The sequence below is a fragment of the Onychostruthus taczanowskii genome, unplaced genomic scaffold, assembly GCF_017590055.1.
Source record: "Onychostruthus taczanowskii isolate IOZ18803 unplaced genomic scaffold, ASM1759005v1 scaffold145, whole genome shotgun sequence".
Classification (NCBI taxonomy): Eukaryota; Metazoa; Chordata; class Aves; order Passeriformes; family Passeridae; genus Onychostruthus; species Onychostruthus taczanowskii.
Window position 1 is genome coordinate 722,819 of NW_024498630.1, and position 21,569 is coordinate 744,387.

General features: G+C 43.8%; 2 protein-coding genes across 6 annotated transcripts; one reads left to right on the forward strand and one right to left on the reverse strand.

Moving 5' to 3' along the window:
* Positions 1-2,253: 2,253 nt before the first annotated feature.
* Positions 2,254-9,448, reverse strand: DNAJA1 (DnaJ heat shock protein family (Hsp40) member A1). Its single transcript, XM_041398364.1, has 8 exons — positions 9,286-9,448; positions 9,002-9,179; positions 7,840-7,944; positions 7,513-7,740; positions 6,049-6,163; positions 4,076-4,191; positions 3,404-3,504; positions 2,254-2,622 (listed from the first exon to the last, which is right to left on the reverse strand). Exons 1-8 carry the CDS (start codon positions 9,415-9,417, stop codon positions 2,404-2,406), a joined length of 1,194 nt encoding a protein of 397 aa, XP_041254298.1. The 5' UTR covers positions 9,418-9,448; the 3' UTR covers positions 2,254-2,403.
* A 105-nt stretch (positions 9,449-9,553) lies between these two features.
* On the forward strand, positions 9,554-19,735 carry APTX (aprataxin). Of its 5 annotated transcripts, none has more exons than XM_041398358.1 (8): positions 9,554-9,922; positions 10,725-10,861; positions 11,584-11,630; positions 13,275-13,586; positions 15,006-15,065; positions 17,910-18,136; positions 18,963-19,066; positions 19,364-19,735. In XM_041398358.1, the coding sequence occupies exons 1-8, from the start codon at positions 9,591-9,593 to the stop codon at positions 19,516-19,518; spliced, it is 1,374 nt and encodes a 457-aa protein (XP_041254292.1). In that variant the 5' UTR covers positions 9,554-9,590; the 3' UTR covers positions 19,519-19,735. The 5 variants fall into 5 exon arrangements, with proteins under 5 accessions (XP_041254292.1, XP_041254293.1, XP_041254296.1 ...); XM_041398363.1 differs by having other exon boundaries at positions 9,662-10,050; XM_041398360.1 differs by lacking the exon at positions 9,554-9,922 and adding an exon at positions 10,129-10,285.
* The last annotated feature ends 1,834 nt before the right edge of the window (positions 19,736-21,569 follow it).

Here is a 21,569-nt window from a genome sequence, read left to right on the forward strand (position 1 = left end):
TATTGTGCTACTGTATCCTCAGTTTCTACAACTGTCCATTCTGTTCATTTCCCTGAACTAGAAACTGTATCCCACATAAAGCAACAAGCCAGGAAAAAAAAAAATCTTACTTCATTTTTCAGTGACACAGAATAGTCTATCTGCTTGCTCTAAGTGTATGATACCCAGGGTATCATGGGAAAACAAAGTCCTACTAGCTCTTGTCATCCAGCAATTTTTGCCAAAAGCATATTCTTCTGCTGCCAGTATTTGTTTGGGTCACAGATTTTGTATCAGTAACCAGCTCGTTTCAAAACAGAATACTAATCTGGTAGGGTTCCTGCAGTCCTTCCTCCACTAGCAGAGCATCCTTCCTTGGACTACTCTGCTAAAGCTTTAGAGGCAGCTCCTGGTTAGGCAGCCTCCTCCTGGAACCCGGCCCACCTGCCATGGGATCATCAAGTACAAAGCAGAATTGTCACGGCCTCCAGAGTAAGTCAAGAATGTAACCTCAACTATGCCAATGCAGCTATGGCTGGGTGTGGTGAGAGGAAAACCAGTGCTCCTGAGAAAGTAACTTTACGGAATTAAAAAAAAAAAAAAAAAACACACAGTCATCGAAACCAAAATCATGTCCCACTGTTAAGCTCAAGGCTATGAATGGTGTGTTGTTTGTCCTTTCTGTTTTGATCTAGTGGCTAAGGAAAAAAATACCCCAAGGGTGCTTACTGAGCTGGAAAAAAGTAGCTTATTTTACTGCTGTTTAAGTCTCAAGCCACCTGTGCAGGAGTGAGCCCTAGCCAGAGGAACATTACTTTTGGTTTCTCCCCTTGACTCAAACCATCCTGATAGAGCACAGGCACTTGTAGGTCACATTTTTCAGCTCACTGATGAGCTCACACAAGTAGAATTTGGAAAACCACTTGGCCTACAGAATTTTATTTCTATTGAGAAAGAAAACAGAAAACTAAGTGAAAGATCACAGTTCTGTAGGTACCTGAAAGGGACCACATTTGACGTACAAAATCCATGGTATAGCAGCTGTCTTTATACAATGAAACTTGTAATGCTTAGGTAAGTTAGAATTTTTTTTTTCTAAGAGCTTCCAGATACTGAAGTTACAACACACATACTGCCACACAGCAGCTACTTAGATCTGAGCTCTCCTTGTGACGCTTTTGCTCCAAAGCAGTATGAAAAGTGTAAGCTGTCTCAAGCCAGATGGTTGAGCAAGACTAAACTACCACACTGGAGGTTAAATCTGGACCTGTCCTCTCAGCATATTTTCTGAAAGACAGTTTTAAAGATTTTTCTGTGATTAGCTATCTAAAAAGAAGGGGGTGGTGTTTTTGAAACAACATCTGGTCTAAGAAAAGAGGCAATGAACAATTTTGTAATTATATCGGAAACACTTCATCTACAATAATTAGAACATTCATACAGAAATTTAAGTCAGCTTGAAATAATGCACACAATACATTCATTTCAGAACATCCTAAATGCAGTGGTTGGTTGTATTCACTAGCCTTGTTTCCTCTGCAGGATCACATATATCCACTAAGAGGACTGGTACTGCTCTCCACAACACACCAAGGGTATCTGATTGCAGTAATCAGGGTGTAAATCAAGCTTCACCTAGCAGCAGTCTGACGTTCTAAGCCACCTGCGTGCTGACAAAGCCAAGAGGATTTTACTAATGCGCAGTAGCCAAGGCAGCTCCCAGCACCCACTGGCTCCACAGGCAGTGCGGTGCAGGACAGCAGCCAAACGGGAGTCACTGATGAAACAAAGCAAGCTCCACATCTAGCTCTGGGATCAGAACCAGTGCTGGCACAGGAAAGGACTATCTGACCTCACATGCAATAGCATGGAGAGCTTGGGGATCTCATTACATTAATGGGCCTGTGAAGATTGACCACATCTGTGTCGGCCTCATCTACACCATGTGGGTGCATTACAGCCAGGCCCTGTTTAACAAACACCACTACAAGCCCAAACATTATTATTCTAACTAGTACAAAACTTTACTACATCTTACCATGGATTATAATTACATGTGCATACTTTATTCACAGAGTTTAAGATCTAGAATTCCTAAAAAGCACATCACAGAATCTTAGTTCAAGCCTGGGCAATTGCACACATACAGGAATTACAAGGTTTGGAATAAAAGACAAGCAGGTAAGGGAGTTTTCTGGACCAAGAGGCAGGGGTGAAGTGCAGTCAACTTCATTTCAGCTTGCATCCTGGAGCTTTATACAAATTGCAAAGTCAGTTTAGTTACTTAGTTTATTTCTTTATGCTTTTAGAAATGACTATGGCTGGATAGAACAACAAATAGCAGGTGAGGGCAAACTGCTTGTAGTCCTTCACCCATCCACTACTGCATACAAAACAAGCATCACAAGTTATTCACTGGCCCATTTATGATGTCTGGCACTGAACACCACCTCTAGGCTGATGCTCATCATCTTCACACACTTCTCCATTATAGTGGTGTTTTCGCTTTTGAGATGGATCGAAGTCCACTAATTCCACCTGTTCCATTTCCTCAGTTTCTTCTATCTCCTGCCTTGTAGGTAGCAGTTTTTCGAGTAAGGACAGCTTATCTGAGGAAAGGAAGCCACTCTCTGGGAAGATCACCTGAAATTAAGAGCTAAGGTTACTCACGTCTCTCTGAACTGTTTTTTTCATTAGGTCAGATAGACCTACAGGTTAAAGACCTGCCAAAGTCAGGTTTGTTGTCATAGATTACTTAAATTCAGAGCTTAAAAAAATCATCAGCATCATTAAGCTGCTTTTTAATGCCTGCATGAAGTTAGCTTCTAACTCTGGCAACTCAATCAATACCTTTCTTCTGCCTCAGGCTGCACTCTGGAATCAACCACAAAAGCTAAGTATATATGTAATATAATAGCACATACTACTACATATTTATTATAGCATACACAACTACACAAATATATATATGAACAAAATATAGATGTGAGATATGGTTAAATATATTCGAAGCTGTAGCAGATGGGGCCCATTGCTATAGCTCCTAGTACTAGCTTCTCCCCAGAGGAGAAAAATCAGCATTTTCCAACCTTATCTTCTGCTCCCAGGCAGAAGTTGAAATTGCTCATGCATCCTTCCTACAGGACAAAATAAACTAAAGAATATGTCAAGCAAATGGAAATTCAAAAGGTTGCTGAAGAAACTCCTCTGGTACCTAATGTACTTTGAGCACACAGTGTTCCGGAAGTTTTCTCTTTGTTCTGAACTGTAATTCTGATGAGTTGCATATTCCCACCATTGTAAAAAATGCCAAACAGGATATCTGATTATTGGTATCTCTTCTTGACTGAGGTAGTGCTTATTGGTTGAATTTTGGATGGATGTTCAGTCCTGGAATGCTGTGGAAGTGAGATGATTTACTTACCCTGAATTCTATGATCAGACGTCCTTTTTCATATGGTCTGCGATAAATTGGCATACCTTCATTCAACACACACTTAACAGCCCCATGCTCAACAACCTGGCCTAAAAAAAACCAACAAAAAATTACCAAAAAAGGAAGGGAGCTATGCAAGCAACAGAAGCAGCTTCAGTTATAATTCCCTTCAATATTCATGTAGCTTTATATATTGTGGTTAGGCAGCAACACCAACATGTAGTAGTCTAACAGGAACTTACTGCCTGGTAACATTTGAGTAGGAAAGCAGATTGATGTCTACATTACATTCCTGTAAACCTTGTTATGCTTCCCAAAGGAAGCATACTTACAAATTTATTAAGTGCTCCATCTCTTCCAGGGCTGAAAAAGTGGTATTCAGAGACCCACGGCCTTCAATTCTCATGAGATATCCTCAGGATGCAAGTATGTCCATGAGGTAAGGTCTGTTACTACGTCACGCAAAGAGAAAGTTACTGCTGACTGCTATGCAAAAATCCTTTTTTATTTTAAGATTCGTACTGCAAAGACTAGGGCAAAGAATTTGATAACAGCACACATCCCTTCTACATCAAGTATGGGGTGCTTCTCTCCCTTCAGATTTCCAGCTTACATTCACTGTATGCTAGAACTTCCAACAGAAAGCAAACCAACTCTTACCAGGACGGGAGGTAATAATAATAGTTCTGTTATCCAGCGTTGTGATGGGCTTTTGAAAGCCACATAGTGCTTCAACCAGCTGAATATCCATAGACAGAAGTAGATCTTCATCTCGTCTAAGGCAGAACCAATCAACAGTCACAGTGAGAGAGAAGCAGTACAAGGATCATACCCAACTTCAATATTTAAAATCTGGAAATTACACTAAACTGTAACAGAAACCCAGGCAATTAAACAAAGAATACCAAGTACTAATGTAGCTCCTCAATTACTAGAATGACAGCCTCCTCTGAGAGCCATTAAGATTATGTAAAGCTATCTTAAGTGTTGCAAGTGTTTACTGAAAAGAAATAAATATAGTAAGGCCCACTTGCATCCAGTTTCACCTCACTGCTCCTTCCCTATTAAAAACCAAAATTTCTCAGCCTCATAAATACTCAAACTGGGACAATTAATTAATTTCTTTGCATAGATAAATGCCTTCTTAATTGCACTAGCTTGCACTACGGTGGTCTGTTACAACCTGAAGATTTATTACCACAGAAATCTGAACAGGTGAAGGCCACTCTGGATAATGATACAAGTACCAAGAAGTATCTGGAATAGATAATGTTAATTACTTTAATTGTATTCTGACTTCAGTACAGCAACACTAGTAATCGTCTACAGGTTCAAAAGCTACAAAATCCTTCATCTTACTCGAAGGATATAGAGCACTCACTCTGTTTTTAAAACGTCTCTGGCAGGAGACTTGAATGCAAAGCTAATTTTAGACTCTGACAGGAGAGGAGGAACATCCCACTTGTGCGAGAGCATGACCTCACCATAACCCCACAAGACCAGTAATATCAAGGGTTATTGAAGGACACTAGAACTGAAAGCATTGGGCTGAAGGATAGACAAAAATAATCTAATAGAATTGTGACTTCAGGTCCCAGGAAACCATGAGAACAGTTTGGCATATTTGAATCAATGTCTGGTTATACTGGAAGTTAAGAAAAATCAGCTGAGTAAGCTCATCCAAAGCAAACAGAAGTGATTCTTAACCTGTGAGCTCAGTGCTCCCTGGCACAGAATTCTGGCACCAGCTTCAAGAGCTCAGCGCCATATATGATAGTCAGGCAGACCAGCTGCAGGTTTCCCAAGAACCTTTGGCTCACCGTTCCTAGTTACAAGCACAAGGTCAGTGCTAAGTGCTTTCTCTAAACCCACCACTTCCTTTGTGACTCCTCTGAGCAGCATCGAGAAAAAAAATGCAGCACGCTTCTGTGAGATCATCAATGGTACTTTTAACTGGACCAAAATATACTGGACAGAATAATTCCACAAACAGTAACAAAAGAGGGGGGCATGCGACACCAAGCAGTACTGCCTGGGAACACAAGATAGTTGAGCTGTGGTCAGTGCTGCTTGAGTGACTTTTGCTTTCACAATAAAAAGCAGGCAGGACCAATTATCCTGCCCACAGCACCTGGGCAGGAAATGAAGTGCACGCTATACTGAGTAAGTTTGTCTTAAGTAAGATCCACAAACACATGTGTACACACTCCAAGTTTTCTGTGTCTTGAGGCCATGTGGACAACAGTGGACTACATTAAATGGCTATTTTCTGAGCTAAGTAATTGAAAGCAAGGAAACAGTCACAAATATTCAAAACTACTACAAATCTCAGTATTTCTATGACTTCTTAAAATTAAAGATTTGTAAACTCTTAACTACTTTTGCTTGCCTTCTATCCCCTTCTGCTGCCAAAGCTCACAGGAGATTACCTCATGGTATTAAAACACAAGTGGCCAGACTAGTTGCACCAGAACTCACCTCCAGCACTCCTCTGACCACCCAAACTCATGGCTGAGTGACAGTCATGTGATCCTATCTCCTGACACTCCAGTACCTACAAGATGAGTGGCAACCAAGGAAGCATGTGGAAAAACATCACAAGAGATAACGTAAGAGAATTCAAGAGTCTTTACCTTGTAAATACAGAGTGGTCTTTCTGATCCAAGACAATAATAATATCCCCTGGCTCCAGACCTGGCTCTTGGTCCCCTTCACCATGGAATGTTATTTTCTGACCATCCTTCATTCCTATCGCACAAAACAAATAAATATTTTTCTTATTTTTAAGACTTTTATAGGGATGAAGCTGGTATCAAGATATCTCTGGATCTTTAAGCAAGAACATCAGGATCTTCTCTTGAAGCATTTCTTTTTATTTTTTTCTTTTAATCCACTCACTTGTTCAACAGATCTTAGCGGTGCTAACCTGAATTCAGTCTCAAGACCATCAAGTTTAACTGTACTGCCAAAAGAGCCACCAACATAAAGTCCTGAAGGGAAATATCACCAAAACAATTTTCATTATACACACAAATACAAGAAAGAAATCAGAAACACTGTGCACAAACTCTATTTTCAAGAGCCATTGACCAGTCAGCTTCTTCAGTTTCATAAATACGTGGCACATCTCCTTATGAAGCATCATCTCAGCGCCTGCCAAGTCGAAGAAGCATTCCCCACGGACAGAAAACCTCCTGTAAAAAACTTGTTTCACCCACACAAAAAGTCTGTAAAACAAAAATACTAGCTTTCTTATGCTTTATCAGTCTCTTTTGCCTTCCTTCTAGAAAGACACCCTTCTCGTAAGACCTCCCTGTTCAAAATATCAGTAATATAGTCCTCATATTTACTACCACTGTAGGATTCCCCCTACAAATTCAGGCACTGCATAAGCTCTGCTTACAGATGTAACAGCTGCGGGTCGTAATCACGAGTGAGTCTGTAAAAGTCAGGTACTTGTCAGGTTGCTTTGTCTTACAAGCTGCACTACTCCAGAGACTTCTCTCACAGGTTTTTGGGCAGCCCCCTCAACAGAGATGCATTTGTCACTCAATACCACTACGTTCACGTTGCGGGTTTGTGTACTGAGTTGCATTTTGCCAGGCAGGGAAGCAGTACGTGCGCTGGACAGCACTGTCAGCGGTGCGTAGCCAACAAGAGCTCTAAGCTTGAGAGGCTCAGCACTGTCTCTGCACCCTATCATTATAGCAGACCTGGTTCCCCTTCGCACTGAAACACAGTGGAAGTGATCGGAGTCTGCAGGGTTTTGCTGCAGGCAGTGAAAACTGATTAGGCTACCTGATCACAAACTGGGCTTAGAAGAACCTGAAAAATAATTTACTGCTTACAATAAATGCAGGTTTCATTTCAGAATTCATTCTTAGTTATGTGCCAGGCTTTAGAAGTGAACACAGAGCTAGTCCACCTTCCCTAGAAAACAACTCTACTTTTTGTAAGGCAACAATAAGCAATTTTACTATGTATTCAGAACTGTTACTTACCAAATTAACCACATATTTGCTAAAACCTGTGTTTTAGTGCCGCAAAGTCAGTCAGTACATTCAAGTTCAACACTTTACCTCAGTAAGACACCTCACCTTTGTCAATGTGAACTTCCAGGATCTTCTTCTCTCGAACAATTTTTCTGCCATTGCAGCTCTTACACCGGTCCTTGGGGCTGATACGCTCCCCATGCCCCTGACACTCCATACACACAGACTGGATCTGCTGCACCATTCCTGGCCCAATCTGGTGAATTCTGATCTGCATGCCTGTTCCCCTGCAATTAGGGCAGCATTCTACTGCACCTTTTTTACCACCACGACCTGAGAACAAAAATTGGAGATAGGTGGTTATGTGCTACCAGAAAAAAAACCCCAAAAGCTTTACAAACATCATCTCTTTAGTTTCAGTTTCAACATTACCTTCACACTTGTCACAGATAACATTTTTCTGCAGTGCAAGTTTTCTCATTGCACCATTGTACATATCTTCTAAACTTACTGACAACTGGTGGACCACGTTTTTACCTGTAAAAGAACAGATATTTACTCAAGTTTAGAAGCTTGGTCTGCACATCCCCCCGCCAAGCCATGATAAGCCAAGTCTCTGGGCTTAAACATCTTGTTTCAATAGAGCTTTGTCTTGTTTTGCTTGTATTAAGCCCCTTCTCAGCTGCTATGATATTAGATAACAGTTGTTACGACTTTGACTCTGTAAAAGTCAGAAGAGACCTTCGGGAAAAGTACAGACAGTAACAGCAACAGAACATACAGAACCTCATTAGAGAACCTGTAATGCAGGCCTCTGGTTTCAACAAAGTCACCAAACAGATCTCCTACAGACAAGCCAGTGACTCTGTTTGGAATCTCCACTTCAGCACTTTCTTCCTCTCATCACGTGACCATCTGGAACCAGAAATGACCAACTATATTTTTATCCTCAGGAACTCCTTAGCACTTCAGCTGCTATAGGCTTAGCTTTCTAAAGGATGCTGAGCTCTGGGTTGTTACAAGTACTTTGACACTCTTAACACTTTGATACAAAACAGTTTTTCTTCCCTTTTTCACCAGATCTGCACTAAGAGGTGATGGCGTCAGCACTGCTCTTAACAAGATTAAAGTTTCTCCCAGCGTGACTAAACTGGAGCTCAACTTCTGAGTAGCATTTTACTGCAGCTTCAACTTCAGTTGAACAGTGCAGGAACACAGAGAAGTTTCACAGACTGAACTGGATTTTCATGTCTTGTTTAGATAGCTACTTTTAAATACTACACTTAGAGTAGCTTAATTAATAAACTGTTTTAAGTTACTTTACCCTTCCATTTCCTACTCTGTCTACTAGCAGCTGGGCTTACACTCAGCTAAAGGTACTCTGAACGCACCTGGTTAGCGATTAACAGGGCACAGAGCACAGGAGACCAAACTACCACTGCACCAAACGCTCTCCCTTGGGGTTCCAGGCGATAAGAGACAACAGTCTTCTCCAATTTTCAGATTAAGCCTGTAACGTCAGTTTAACTCTCTTTAAATTCCTACATCTACACCATTCTCCTCAGAGAACGCGATACCCACGCGGACACGTTACCTCGCCTCTCCCCCCTCTGCATCCTCCCTCCGCTGAAGAACAAATCGAATATGTCCATGGGTGACCCGAAGCCGCCGCCGGAGCCGCCCTCCTTGATAGCTTGCTCGCCTCCTTTGTCATACAGCTCCCTCTTCTTCGGGTCCGACAGCACTTCGTAAGCTTGCGAGATCTGCTTGAACTGCAGAAAGGACAGTCACCGGCACTCAGGCACCTGCAGGACTCCCGGTGGGACTGCCGCCGGCCCCCTCCCGCCCGGCCCCACCGCCCCGGCCCGTCCCGCCGACCTTCTCGCCCTCATTGGGGTTCTTGTCCGGGTGGTACTTGAGCGCGAGCTTGCGGTAGGCCTTCTTCAGCTCCTCGGCGGACGCGTTGGGCTTCACGCCCAGCACATCGTAGTAGGTGGTCTCCTTCACCATGGCGGCGGCAGCGGCGGCAGGAGGCCCCCGGGGCGGCGGGCGCAGATCGCACTCCGCACTGCTCCGATCCCGACTCTTCTGGAAAGTTCGGGCCGGTCCTGCAGCCCCGCCGCCTAACAGCCGGCCCCACCCCGGAAGTCCTGCCCCGCCGGGCCCGGGAGAGTGACCCACCAATGGCTGTTCGGGAGGGGGAGGCACTTGGCCAATCAGCGCCCGCCTCCGCCTCCAGCATTGAGCGTGGAGTCCGCCCCGCCCGGAGCGGGCGGTGGCGTCCCCGCCCAGCGTTTGCTTCGCCTTGCGCCTGCGCGCTAGGCCTCTCCCGCCCTCGGAGGCACCGAGCTGCGCCGGGTACGGGACGCCGGCCCGGCCGCCGCCTTCCCGGCACTTTCTGCGCCTTTCCTCCCCGCTCCCCACGCGGGCCTGGCCCCCCGCCGCACAGGCCGGCTGGCGGCCCAGCCCGCTCCACTCTACTGCGCTTTTGCGAGGACCCAGTGCCCACTCCCAGGTGCGCGGGCCCAGTGCGCCTGCGCTGCGCAACGCGCCGAGGCGGGTGCCTCTGCCTGGTCACGTGGGAGACGCGCTGCCAGAGCTGATTGGCTGCGGCGGCGGCGGCAAGAACGTCGCGCGCGCGCGGTAAGGGGGAGGGGGATGTCGGTCCCGGCGTTGCCATGGGAACGGGGCCCGCGGTGGGGCATGCCCTGGGGCCCGTGAGGCACTGCCGGGGCTGCGGCGGGCACGGAGCGCGGCTGGCAGCCGGCATGAGCGCTCCGCCGCCGCCCCGCGAGGAGCAGGGCCGAGCACCGGGCAGCGTGAGGGATCTGGGCCGCCCAGGGTCACACTGATGTGAACATGAAGGCTTCACAGCATGGTCCGTGTGCTGGCTGTTGCTGGATGAAGCTATCCCGACTCTCTCGTCATCTCCTGTCTTCTGCTGCTCTCTCTTGTCTTGGTGGTTAAGTTAATCTCTCGAGTGAAGTCTGACTCAGTGGAGCTTTTTTATGGCTAGGCTCTTCTGTCAGATGGAACTGTCAATCCAGTCAAATTTTCCTATATATGGTTCACGGATGTGAGAATGTATGGTAGTGTTGGAAGGAAAACTGGACTGCCCTTTCAACAGCAACCTGCTCTTAGATTATGCAGGTGCTGGTGACGTGCTTTGCTTTGAATTTCAGAAACTTGAACAGAGTTAGCAGAATTGGCTCAGCTACTGGATGGGCTGGCACCAGAATTCATGGATCCTGTTCCACAGGAAGGTAGCCCCTCTGCAAGTGTTGTGTTGGTAACACGCTGTTTATTTTGCTCTGTAGCTCAGTGATGCGTGTGTGCTGGCTCGTGGGCAAAGAAAAATGCACTCAGCGGGTGAAACTGCCACACTTGGAAGCTGTGGTAATTGGGCGTGGCCCAGAGACTGGGATAACGGATAAGAAGTGTTCACGGCAGCAAGGTAATGTGATTTAGTTCAAATCCTGCTTTCCACATGCAGCAGCAGCTGAGCTTGCCTCATTCCTCTACGTGGTCTGCAATGTTGCCTGGTTCCTGAAGTCATCAATCCTTTTTAATAAGCACTTACAGTGATCTCTGGGGCCTAAGAAATCAGAGACACCCAACGACAGGATGTCCACTCCATAAACTAAAGCTTTGAATCTTAATGTGAGTTCCCAGGCCCACATTTGTGTTTCACTGCCTCCATCCCTGCTTTGTGAGCAGCACTTCTTCTCCCTAGTATTCCACCAACTGATTTTTAGCATGACTTGTTATTTTATACATAAAATAACATGATCTTGGAGAATATATGAAAGTACCTGTCACCTATACAATACTGCACATCTTCCCTGCTTTATCTTCTGTGCCTCTGGACACAGTCTTGCTCTGTGCCTTACTGTCCCAGAGGGCTGGTAAGAATGTCAAGAATATGTATGAGACATCAACAGAATGCACCTTTGTTCTGAAGTAATGCTACCCTTAGCTCAGTGTATGGGTTGGCTCTGTTTTACCTGTGGTCCTGGAAAGAAGAGACAAGGCAGAAATATTCTTGGCACACATTCACAAAAATCATCTCCAGAAAGAGACAGCTCTTCAAAAAGAGGAGTGTTTTCTGCAGTGGGTTATTCAGCAGAGTTCTTTTTATTTGCATGGTTTTCTGACACTTTGTTCTTTCTTTTCCAGTTCAGTTAAAAGCAGACTGTAACAAGGGTTATGTCACAGTTAAACAGGTATGTTTTTATGTATGGATCTGCAGTATTTCTGGTACAACTTACTGGGACAGTTGTACTTAACTTCACAAATGCTCCAAATGATGATTCTGATCGCTGAAACTTTCTTATCACCAAGGGAGGTTACAGCAAGTGGCCTTCAGAAGTGAACGGTCTTCTTGGTGTGCCTCAATGAAAGGCTGCACTATTCTTTCCAGATACATTCCAGTCTAAGACAGCCAGGCTTGCAGCATCAGGGAATGCTGTTGTGAGTCCTCAGTCAGTTCTGTTGGGTGCTGCATTTGAGAGACTTTGGACTTCTTTACTAAACTTGTTTATCTTTCTCCTGAGCCTTAAACTTCGTAAGCTGAGGCAGCCCTTTGTTTAAGGTTGAAGTTCTTGTGTTAATGGGTCTACTCAGTAGCAGAAGATTTTTGTGGTGAGCTGATAGAGGCAGAGATGTAGTTACTTGTGGGAAGAGATGGGCTGTCAGACAGGACTGCAGGAATGCTCATGTCACCAGATGGATGGAGGCAGGTCTACTCCCTCACACTTACGAGACCCAGTATCTCTGAGATAATAAGAATAAAAAGGTGTTTGATGCTGGTGATGCGTGTGTGCCCACAGCATCAGCCTGCGAGGACAATACAACAAACAACATGTTCTACATGCCGAGGGGGAACGTCTTCTCCCAAAATGCCTCCACAGCCCACTAAGCACAGGCACCCCAGGGGTATCTGATGACTCTGGCAGAGATATCTAGGACGTTTTTTGTCAGAAATCTACCCTAGTCATGATTTGAATATTGTGTTACTGGAATCTCAAAACTGGGAATACTTTCCGGTGGTGGGTGCCTGTTCTCTGCCTGTTGAAGAGTTGCTCCCCAGGTGAGAGGTGTGTGGCACAAAGTTCCAGTGATCAGTTGTTTGATACTTTATTCGCTGATGGGAAGCATCCTTGACCTGAGTGAAACTGCAGAGCTGTAAACTAAAGAGATCCTGGCTGGAATCAGGTGTGTGCTTCTTTGCAGTGAGTACCAAGTGAGAGGTGTAGTACTGCCTAGTGAAGCATGCAGGTATGGCAGTGACAAAGCTAACGAAAACTCTCTCTGATTGAGTTCATCAGTCAGGAGCGAGCCGATTTCCTAAAGCCCATTTTGTGCAGAAACATTAACCAAAAGCATTTTGCTGAAGACTCCTAATTTTTGTAGGGTCACCCACATGATGATGTGAAATCCATTTATCAAGCAACCACTGTGGGTTGCCTACATCACATGATTGCACTGAAATAATTTGCTGAACCTACTGTTACTCCTCAGAAACAGTTGCTGCTGTTACTAGTTGTTTAATAGGTTCTAATTTGTGAGGGAAGTGCAGCGCAAGTGGTAATGTAACTGTGTAACTGCTGCAGACCCAGGCTCCCTGTGGCACCAGGCCCTGAGGTTGTGTGGTGACAGCTGTGACTGCAAGGCTGGGACACAAAGAGATGCCCACAGTGCTGCACTGCCTGGTCTGCTAGAGTGGGTTGATGTGGACAGGGTGGGCAGTGAATACAAAATGCATTTGCTTTCCAGGATAATGGTATTCCACGAGAACTGAGCAGAAGTTAGCAATTACACTTACAACATAATTTTCTACTACTTTTTCCTTTTTCTGTCTACCAAAGATAGGGGTCAACCCAACTAGTGTTGATCTTATGAATATTGGCAAGGATGAAGTGGTGAAAATGAAGCCAGGCCAAGTTCTGCATATTGTAAATAACCTTTACCCCTACACGGTGCAATTTGCTGAAGAGTCTGAGAAAACTGTTCCAAAAGCAGATAAGATTCCACATGAAGGCTCCTGTGAGAATGATGATACAGAGCTTGTGCCCAGAAAAACCATGAAGTTGGAGGTGGTGGATACAAAAGGCAGTTCTACAAATCCAAAGTTAAGCAATACCAGTGTATCTACACACGAAGGCACTTCGAGCAAAAAGGCAAGAGTGTTGGTATTAATACTTGTGCTGTTTCTCCTGGGGTTGTCTCCTCCATGAGGAGACATGGTCTTTTGCTTTTGTGGATTCTGCTGGTGGCAGGCATCTCAGGTGAGCACAGATCCTCAAAGTATACAGAGCACGAGAGGTGTTATATGCTCCTGACATCACCCAGACCCTGTGAAAGTTACTTGGGACCCATTACTTCTAACATGACCTGAGGGTTAGGTGTGTGTGAGGGTGAGCAAATGAGGATTTAATCTCTGGTTTCAGCTGCAGTTGCTACTAGAAGGACGGTCCATGTGAGCTCCATTTAGCTGCAGTCACCCAAGGACGCGTCCTGGCTCTTGAGTGGTTATCTAAAAGCAAGTGCACAGAGAACAGAACAACCTGACCCTTTTCGTCTTAAAATCTGTTTGTTTGTAATTGCATGAGGCTTTTTTTCCTCCTCCTGCTTTGTTCATTCCATATGGCAGAACCATGTTAACATTAGTGAATGTTAGCAGCCAGAATATTTGAAAGGGACTTTTTAGCCCTGTGACAAGGACAAAGTAAAAGACCTTAATGCATTTGGAACTAGTGCAGTGCTGGAGGAGAAGGCACAGAAATGAAACCCCTTAAGACAAAATTTTATTCTCAGGTTGCTGTAAGTTAACCACTTACTTAATTTGTGGACTTGGGCTAGTTATATTAGCTAGTTATATTGTACTTGGGCCAGATTTGTGGTGGAATAAGCAGGGAGATGACAATTCACACTGTTTCCCTGCCAGCACTGTAATAATGTTTGAACATCTTCCTTTGTAAGAATATGATGAATATCATTACTGCTTTCAATAGTTAAAACATCTGTTTTGAAAAGGGTGCACTCAAGACACACCTTCTATTAGGTGTTCAGTATCAAAGTTAAGAAATAGCTTGTGTTGGCTTGATCTTCCTGTGCCTTTATTCTTTTCTCTACAAGCCACTGCACAATATGAAAAAATCCATACATCTAATGATAAGGCCACACACTGCAACTACTTTTTTCTGTGTAGAGAGTATGGGGCAGTTAATGGAGATCTTTGTTCTTTCTTTGGTTTTTGTGATCCCTGAAGCAGAGAGCCTTGTGCCATGACACATGCAACCAAATTACTAAATTTAAACACATTTATAGGCTCCCTGCTGTAGAATTTCCAATGTTTGGCAGATTGAACTTTCCATCTTCACAGTATCTTGTTAAAAGTTTTCAAAAGTAGCTTTTTGGGGGCAGTTGGAGCAGGTATGTTGACATTTTATAGAAGAGAAATAATTGAGCTGCCATTCAGCTGTTATTTTACTGCTGTATACAAATGAATATTCTTAGCTGAGTCCTTTGAAGTATATAATTGGATGCTTAATTGTCTTAATATTTAAAAAATTTATTTTTCCCATTCTGTGCTGTAGGAATCTTTAGGACACTGGAGTCAGGGTCTAAAGAGCTCCATGCAAGATCCAAAAATGCAGGTGAGAGCTGTATACTTGTACTTGACAGTAGATCCTGTCTAGTAAAGCTAAATGAGCTTTCTTTCTTCCTTCTGCAATTTGCTTTAGCAGTCTGGTTAATCAGTGGAGTCCTGCATAAGGGCTGAAATGTACTTACATCTCTCTCTATAGTAACATTAACTTGGAAGTCTCTCCTGTACTGATTTTGCAGATTCTCAAAAGGTTGATGGGAGAGTCAGTGAGCCGTGCAGCTGCTTTGTTTCCTCAGGGAAACCAGCTAAAATGGGATTATCATTTGAAGCTGAGCAAGCCACAATCCCATTCTCCAGCAGTCAGTGCTGTCTTGTTTCTTAGTGCAGTTTCCTGGTTTGCAGCAAATTCTTAACTTTCACACCTTTATGTCAGCTGACATGATCTGACTCCTGGCCTCACTAGGCCCCTTCAGGTGATGGTCACTGTTAGGTTGAAGCTAATTTAGAGTCATAGTGTATGTTGAGATGGAAGGGACCCATCAGGGTCATTGAATCCAGCTCTTAGCCCTCACAGGACATCCCCAGAAGTCACACCATGTACTTGAAAATGCTTCTTGAACTCTGACAGACCTGGTGCCATGACAACTTTCCTGGGCAGCCTGTTCCAGTGCCCAGCCACCCTCTGGGTGAAGAATCTTTTCCTGATATCCAACCTACACCTTCACTGACTCAGCTTCAGGCCATTTCCTCAAGTCCTCTCACTGATCGTGAGAGTGAAGAGATCAGTGCCTGCTGCTTCTTGTCCCCTCACAAGGAAGTTGTAACCGCAGTGAGGTCTCCCCTCATTCTCCTCCAGGCTGAACAGACCAAGTGACTCAGCTGTTCCTCATATGGCTTCACCTCAAGGCCCTTCACTATCTTCATTGCCCTCTGGACATTTTCTAAGAGCTTTATGTCTTCTATTGTGCCACCCTGAACTGCCCCCAGCCCTGGAGGTGAGGCTGCCCCAGAGCAGAGCAGAGCAGGACAATCCCCTCCCTTGCCTGGCTGTGTTGCTGTGCCTGATCCTCCCAGGACAGGGGTGGCCCTCCTGGGTGCCAGGGCACTGCTGGCTCATGTTCAACTTACCACAGACCAGGACCCCCAGCTCCCATTCCATGCAGCTGCTCTCTAGTCTCTTGCACCCCAGTCTCTGTATGTCCAGGCTTGCCCTGTCCAAGGTGTAGAATCCAGCACTTTACCTTGTTAAACTTCTGCCCAGCTCTCTAATTTGTCCAGGTCTCTCTGCAGGCCCTTCCTGCCTTTGAGGGAGTTGACAGTTCTCCCGATTTAGTGTCAAACTTTCTTTCTGTTCCTTCCAGTCCTGTGTCCAGGTCATTTATTAAAATGTTGAAGAGCACAGGGCTGAGGATGGAGCCCTGTGGAACCCCACCAGTGACAGGTCACCAGTCTGATGTCACCCATTTACTGTAACTCTTTATGCCTGATCTGTGAGCCAGTTCCTCGCTTGGCTGATAACTATACAGAAGGCTCCTATTTCTTGATTGATTTTTCTCCTAATTCAAGTGTGAGGTGTTGAACTACATAGATTTACAGGAGAACTGGATGCCTATTGTCCTAGAATTGCCAGCACTTTCAGATGAGTCTACCTATAGGGAATGATAAAACCATGGAAATTCTTCTGTACTTTTTAAATATGAAGCTTAATTTTTATCCCTGAAGCAGAAATCTACATACTTACCAAAACAGGGCTTTCTTGACCCAAAATGTAAGCAGGTTTTAAAACTGTTCTTTTAATGTTAGACACAAATAGCTGTTTATGAGTGAAGGTTAGCTTTATTAGTTGTGCTTTCAATCTGAATACACAAACAGTAGAACTCCTATCTTTTATTTTTAATCAAATATTAAATGGCAATATTTCTGTTTTCTGAAAAGATTTGAACTTGATCATGTTCCTTCTGGTGGCAGGAGCAGACACTAGTATGTGTGTATAAAATATCTTGCTGCTGAAAGAATCAGTTCTATGATTTGTGTACTGATAGAACTCTAATCTTCTTTCCTGTAGAGTAAGACTGACCTGTATATAAACATACAAGAATAATTAGCAAAGGTGACAAAGACATCATCCCTCTCTCATCAACTGGTGCACTGCTAAGAGACCAGAGACACAATACACAGTTTCTGTGTCACAACCTGGCGGCTTTTTATTGCTGGGCTCTCCCCACTGTTGTACACAAGCTTCCCAACCATTTCTCTTCCTCAGCTGCACTGAGTTGTTGCAGAAGGCAAAACAAAATGAAAACAGGAAGAAGGACACGATAGACAGGAATCTGTTCTCCTTCTTGTGAGTGATCTTACAAAGCAGCAAACTTTAGGTAGGATGAACTGAAATAGCCCAGACTTGAATATTTTTATCTTTGTAATGCTGGTGGAGGTCTGCAGCACACTGCTGGTAGCACATCTGAGATGCGTGCTTCACTCTGGAAATCTGCAACATAGTGCATTCCGACATATTCCATATTGAGCACAGTGGTTTTGTTTGTGACTGCAGAGCTTGAACATAGCCTGATGGAAGTAGAGTTCCCTAGGCCTCACTGGTATCTCAGTCCATGTGATTTTTAAGAGTTCATATAGCTCTATACTTATGGTTCACTTATTGCAAGTAAGATTAGAAAGCTTTTGCCTTTTATAATAAAGTATATGAAAAAGGATGCTGGAACACCTCTCCATAGCTGCCTGGTATATGTTATGGAAGAGGGTACTTACCCTGGAGCAGCTTAATGCCAGCAAAAGTTTTCATTGGATAGCATCTCTCCACTAAATATAGTGCTTATAGGAATAATATATTTAACTTTCAATCAGAAAGTAATCTAGTTATTTCATTTTTTGCAAGGTTTACAAAGATGAAAAGACTGTAGTCATCAAGGATAAATATCCCAAAGCACGTTACCACTGGCTTATCTTACCATGGGACCCTATTTCAAGCCTGAAGTCAGTCACCAGGGACCACCTTGAACTCCTGGAACATATGCATGCCATTGGGCAAAAAATGATTGAACAGTGCCCTGCCAGAGAGAGCCTGGAGTTCCGAATGGGTTACCATGCTATCCCCAGTATGAGGTAAGACCTAGAGGAGTCACGTGGTGGACATGCTGTTCTTCCAGTTACACAGATTTAGGGCTAAATCTATGAGGAGATTTGGCATTGCTAAAGAAAAGGCAATCCTCCTCAACACTAGAGAAGGCTTGGTGTGCAGTCCTTTGCCCCACACTGTTGTATAGATCCTGATGCACGGGCATCTTGGGCACAGGGGGAGATGCCTCTTGGGCTTCTCTAGCAGAGGTTGGTGCTGGAGCTGTGGGATGCCTGTGGTCCAGCCCCAGTGACAGGAGTACTGCTGCCATTGCCAGGGCATCCCACTCCTAGGGCACCAGCATGAGATTAGAGACTGACTCCTAGATCTGTCAAGTACTGCCTAATACCGAGCAAGGATTTGAGTCTTTTGTCCAAGTCCAGACCTGAGAGTGTCCATGAGTCTCTTGATACTGCAGTCAGTTGTTCTTCAGTTCTTGAGTGAAGCTTTTGAGCACTGATCAAGTCCCATTCAGTTACTTTACAAATAATAAAACTTTGGTTTATTATTAAACCTTTATTAAACCTGTGGTTTGCTAACATTACTGTCTCCGCCTTTTTGGAAACTAGCAGGCATATAGACTGCAGAGAGGGACCAATGGAATATGCAGACTAGTGATCCTGACTATTTATAAGTGAAATGCTTGGCAAGAGACAGTGCTTCCAGAACAGACTGTGTCTCTTCTTCTGTCACAGGGTCAGGACTGACCCTCAAGTCTGGCACCCTGCTGAATCATGTTTGCAACTGATACAACTGCAAAACAACTTTGAGAATTAACCTTCTTCTCTCATATCTATTATATTTTTTTTTCAGTCAGCTACATTTGCATGTAATCAGCCAGGATTTTGATTCTCCAGCCCTGAAAACCAAAAAGCACTGGAATTCTTTTACTACAGACTACTTCTTAAATTCTCAAGGTAATGATTAGAGAAAGTATTTCATAACATAGAATCCCACTTGCAGGTTCTGGCTTCGGGCTTGTCTTCCAAACAAATGTGCAAGTCATTGCAGTAAAAGAAAGGTTTTGTTTAAGATATTGGGGAGTAACACTGAGTAAAAGTCAACAAATTTTGCGTCTGGTTTAAATTAGAATGCAGCAATGACACACTGTGCATGTAAAACAATTATAATGCACAGAGATTTGCAGTGTCATGTGTTTCATGATGCTACATGGTCTTTTCAATGCCTATGGTCTTTTTTATTTTTATCCCCAGATGTGATAGAGATGGTAAGAAGCAAGGGAAAAGTGATGGTGAAAGACCATACCTCTGAACTTCTCAAACTTCCCCTCAGATGCCATCGCTGTAAACAACAGCTGTCCACAATCCCACAGCTAAAGGAACATCTTCGGAAACATTGGCCAAAATGATTGTGCAAAAAATTATCTTTCAATCTGTCTTCAAATGTCAAGACAACACAAAGACCACAAAATGTTAATGGAAATGTATGTTTATTAACTAGAATGACAAATGTAATGTGGGGAAAAGTGGCCTGGAAACAGCAGCATACTAACTTAGTAATAGCTTCAACGAAAACCCAAGCCCTCTTCTTCCTACTAAAAATTTAAATAAAGTGACTTCTGAAATTGAAGTTTTTTGGTTGCAGCTTTATTGTGGTACAGCCGCACTAATCTGTAGGTGAACTGAAGTGTGGGAGAAGTGCTTTGTTTGGATGAAACTATTTATTTTAATTCAGAAGCTGAACTGAGCCCAGATCTAGGTTTCTACTGTGAAAGGAAACAATGATTTAGAGGTCTTTCTCTTGATGTTTTCTGCCTACCACCGCAGTTCCTCCTACGTTTTAATGTTGCAGGTACTGGTGTGGCTGACAGAATATACTGTCAATGGAGAGGAAGGAGCGGCAGCTGATCACCCCCACTTTGCTGTGCCACTGAAAGGCCTGACAGTTCAGTGCTGCTGAACTCTCCCTCAGCTAGGGCACAGCCACTGCTCAGGCTCTGAGTGGAGCAAAAATCTCTTTTGGGTACAAGGATGTATTTAAACATTTTTTACGTAATACACAGTGACCAGCTTTACTACTTCCCAGAGCAATAAAACAATCAAGGTGTGCAGTTGCCTGTCTGTGTATGTTGAGGTTGGTACAGAAATTCTGTCATTTAATCCCATGCTGTTTCTCCTATCAGGATTTTAGTGAGCCTCTAATAATTTGATTGTTGTCAAAATGTGAACTTCCAGAAGCAGCAGGAGAGTACTAATAAAAATCTCTTGAGTCCAGATCTGGTTTGTACAGTTCAGCTTCATCCTAAGCCCAGCTTTGAGGTAAGATGCTGTCTGGGTGAAATGGCTTTCAGTAAAAGAGTGCACAGAGCTTTTGTTTTACATGCAAAATGCTGCTCCTAACAGTAACATTCTCTAGGAAGAGGGTTTTCTCTTCTTCCATTCCCCCATGCAGCAGCATGTTGCTGTACCCACTCAAATGGGGCAAATAATAAGATGATGTTGCTGGAAAAGGATAAAGATGTTTCTGTCATAAAGTTGTCCTCAAAAATGTGTTCTTTCAACCTGGTATGCAAGAAACAAATCCACACAAAGGGTCACGTTTATTTCACGCTTGTGTAGAGATGGGTGCTGGGTGGTGAATCCACAGAGCCAGCACACTCAGTTCCAGCCAAGCAGTATAGCTAAGATATTTTCAAAATATCTTAAGTCTGTGCTTACCTGAAGTCTAAATACCTGCCTACTCAACAGTTATTGGACAATGTCTGCTTCAATTTAAAGGTACAATGCATTTCAAATGTATTGTGCATGTTCAGTAGGTAGGATTCTTCATTTGGAGGTGGGTACTCTAAGCTTTAGAGATATGGCTGTCAAATTATAATGAGCTAAGTTCATCTAAAGAATGCTTTTTTAGCTGATTTAATTAATTTCAGTAAAACCAGAAAGTTGCCATATGGAATGCTGCCAAATGCAGGTGTCCAGTATCATATGCATGATTTCTGTTTGTGTTCTCTACTTCTTTCAAAACTATTCTGCAAGACCTTGCCATTTCCCACTTTTCTGGGTCTTTAAAGTATTTATTGTTCTCCTATGACTCACTGTGCAAAATCTTTTCTTAAACCTTCTTTCACCAGGATGGGGTACAGTAAGGTGAACAGCTGGCCATAGCCTAATTTAAAACACCAGTCACAGGTCAGCTATTGCTGACATAATAATATGCCTTAAATGACAAAATAAAGCTTAGAGAGTAAGGAAAAATGACAAAAGCACAATGACAAAAATTCAGTCTGTGAATCCATTCTTGTCACAAACTAGGGCTTCAGCTGGCTCGAGGTAAAGTGATAATGCTTTGCAACGGGAACTGATTTGGACCAAGGCCGGTTGCAAATGCTCAAGAGCTGTGGTCTTCATCATAGCAGACACAAGCCAGAAAGGGAAGCCATGCTTCCTCACAGTGAAATGT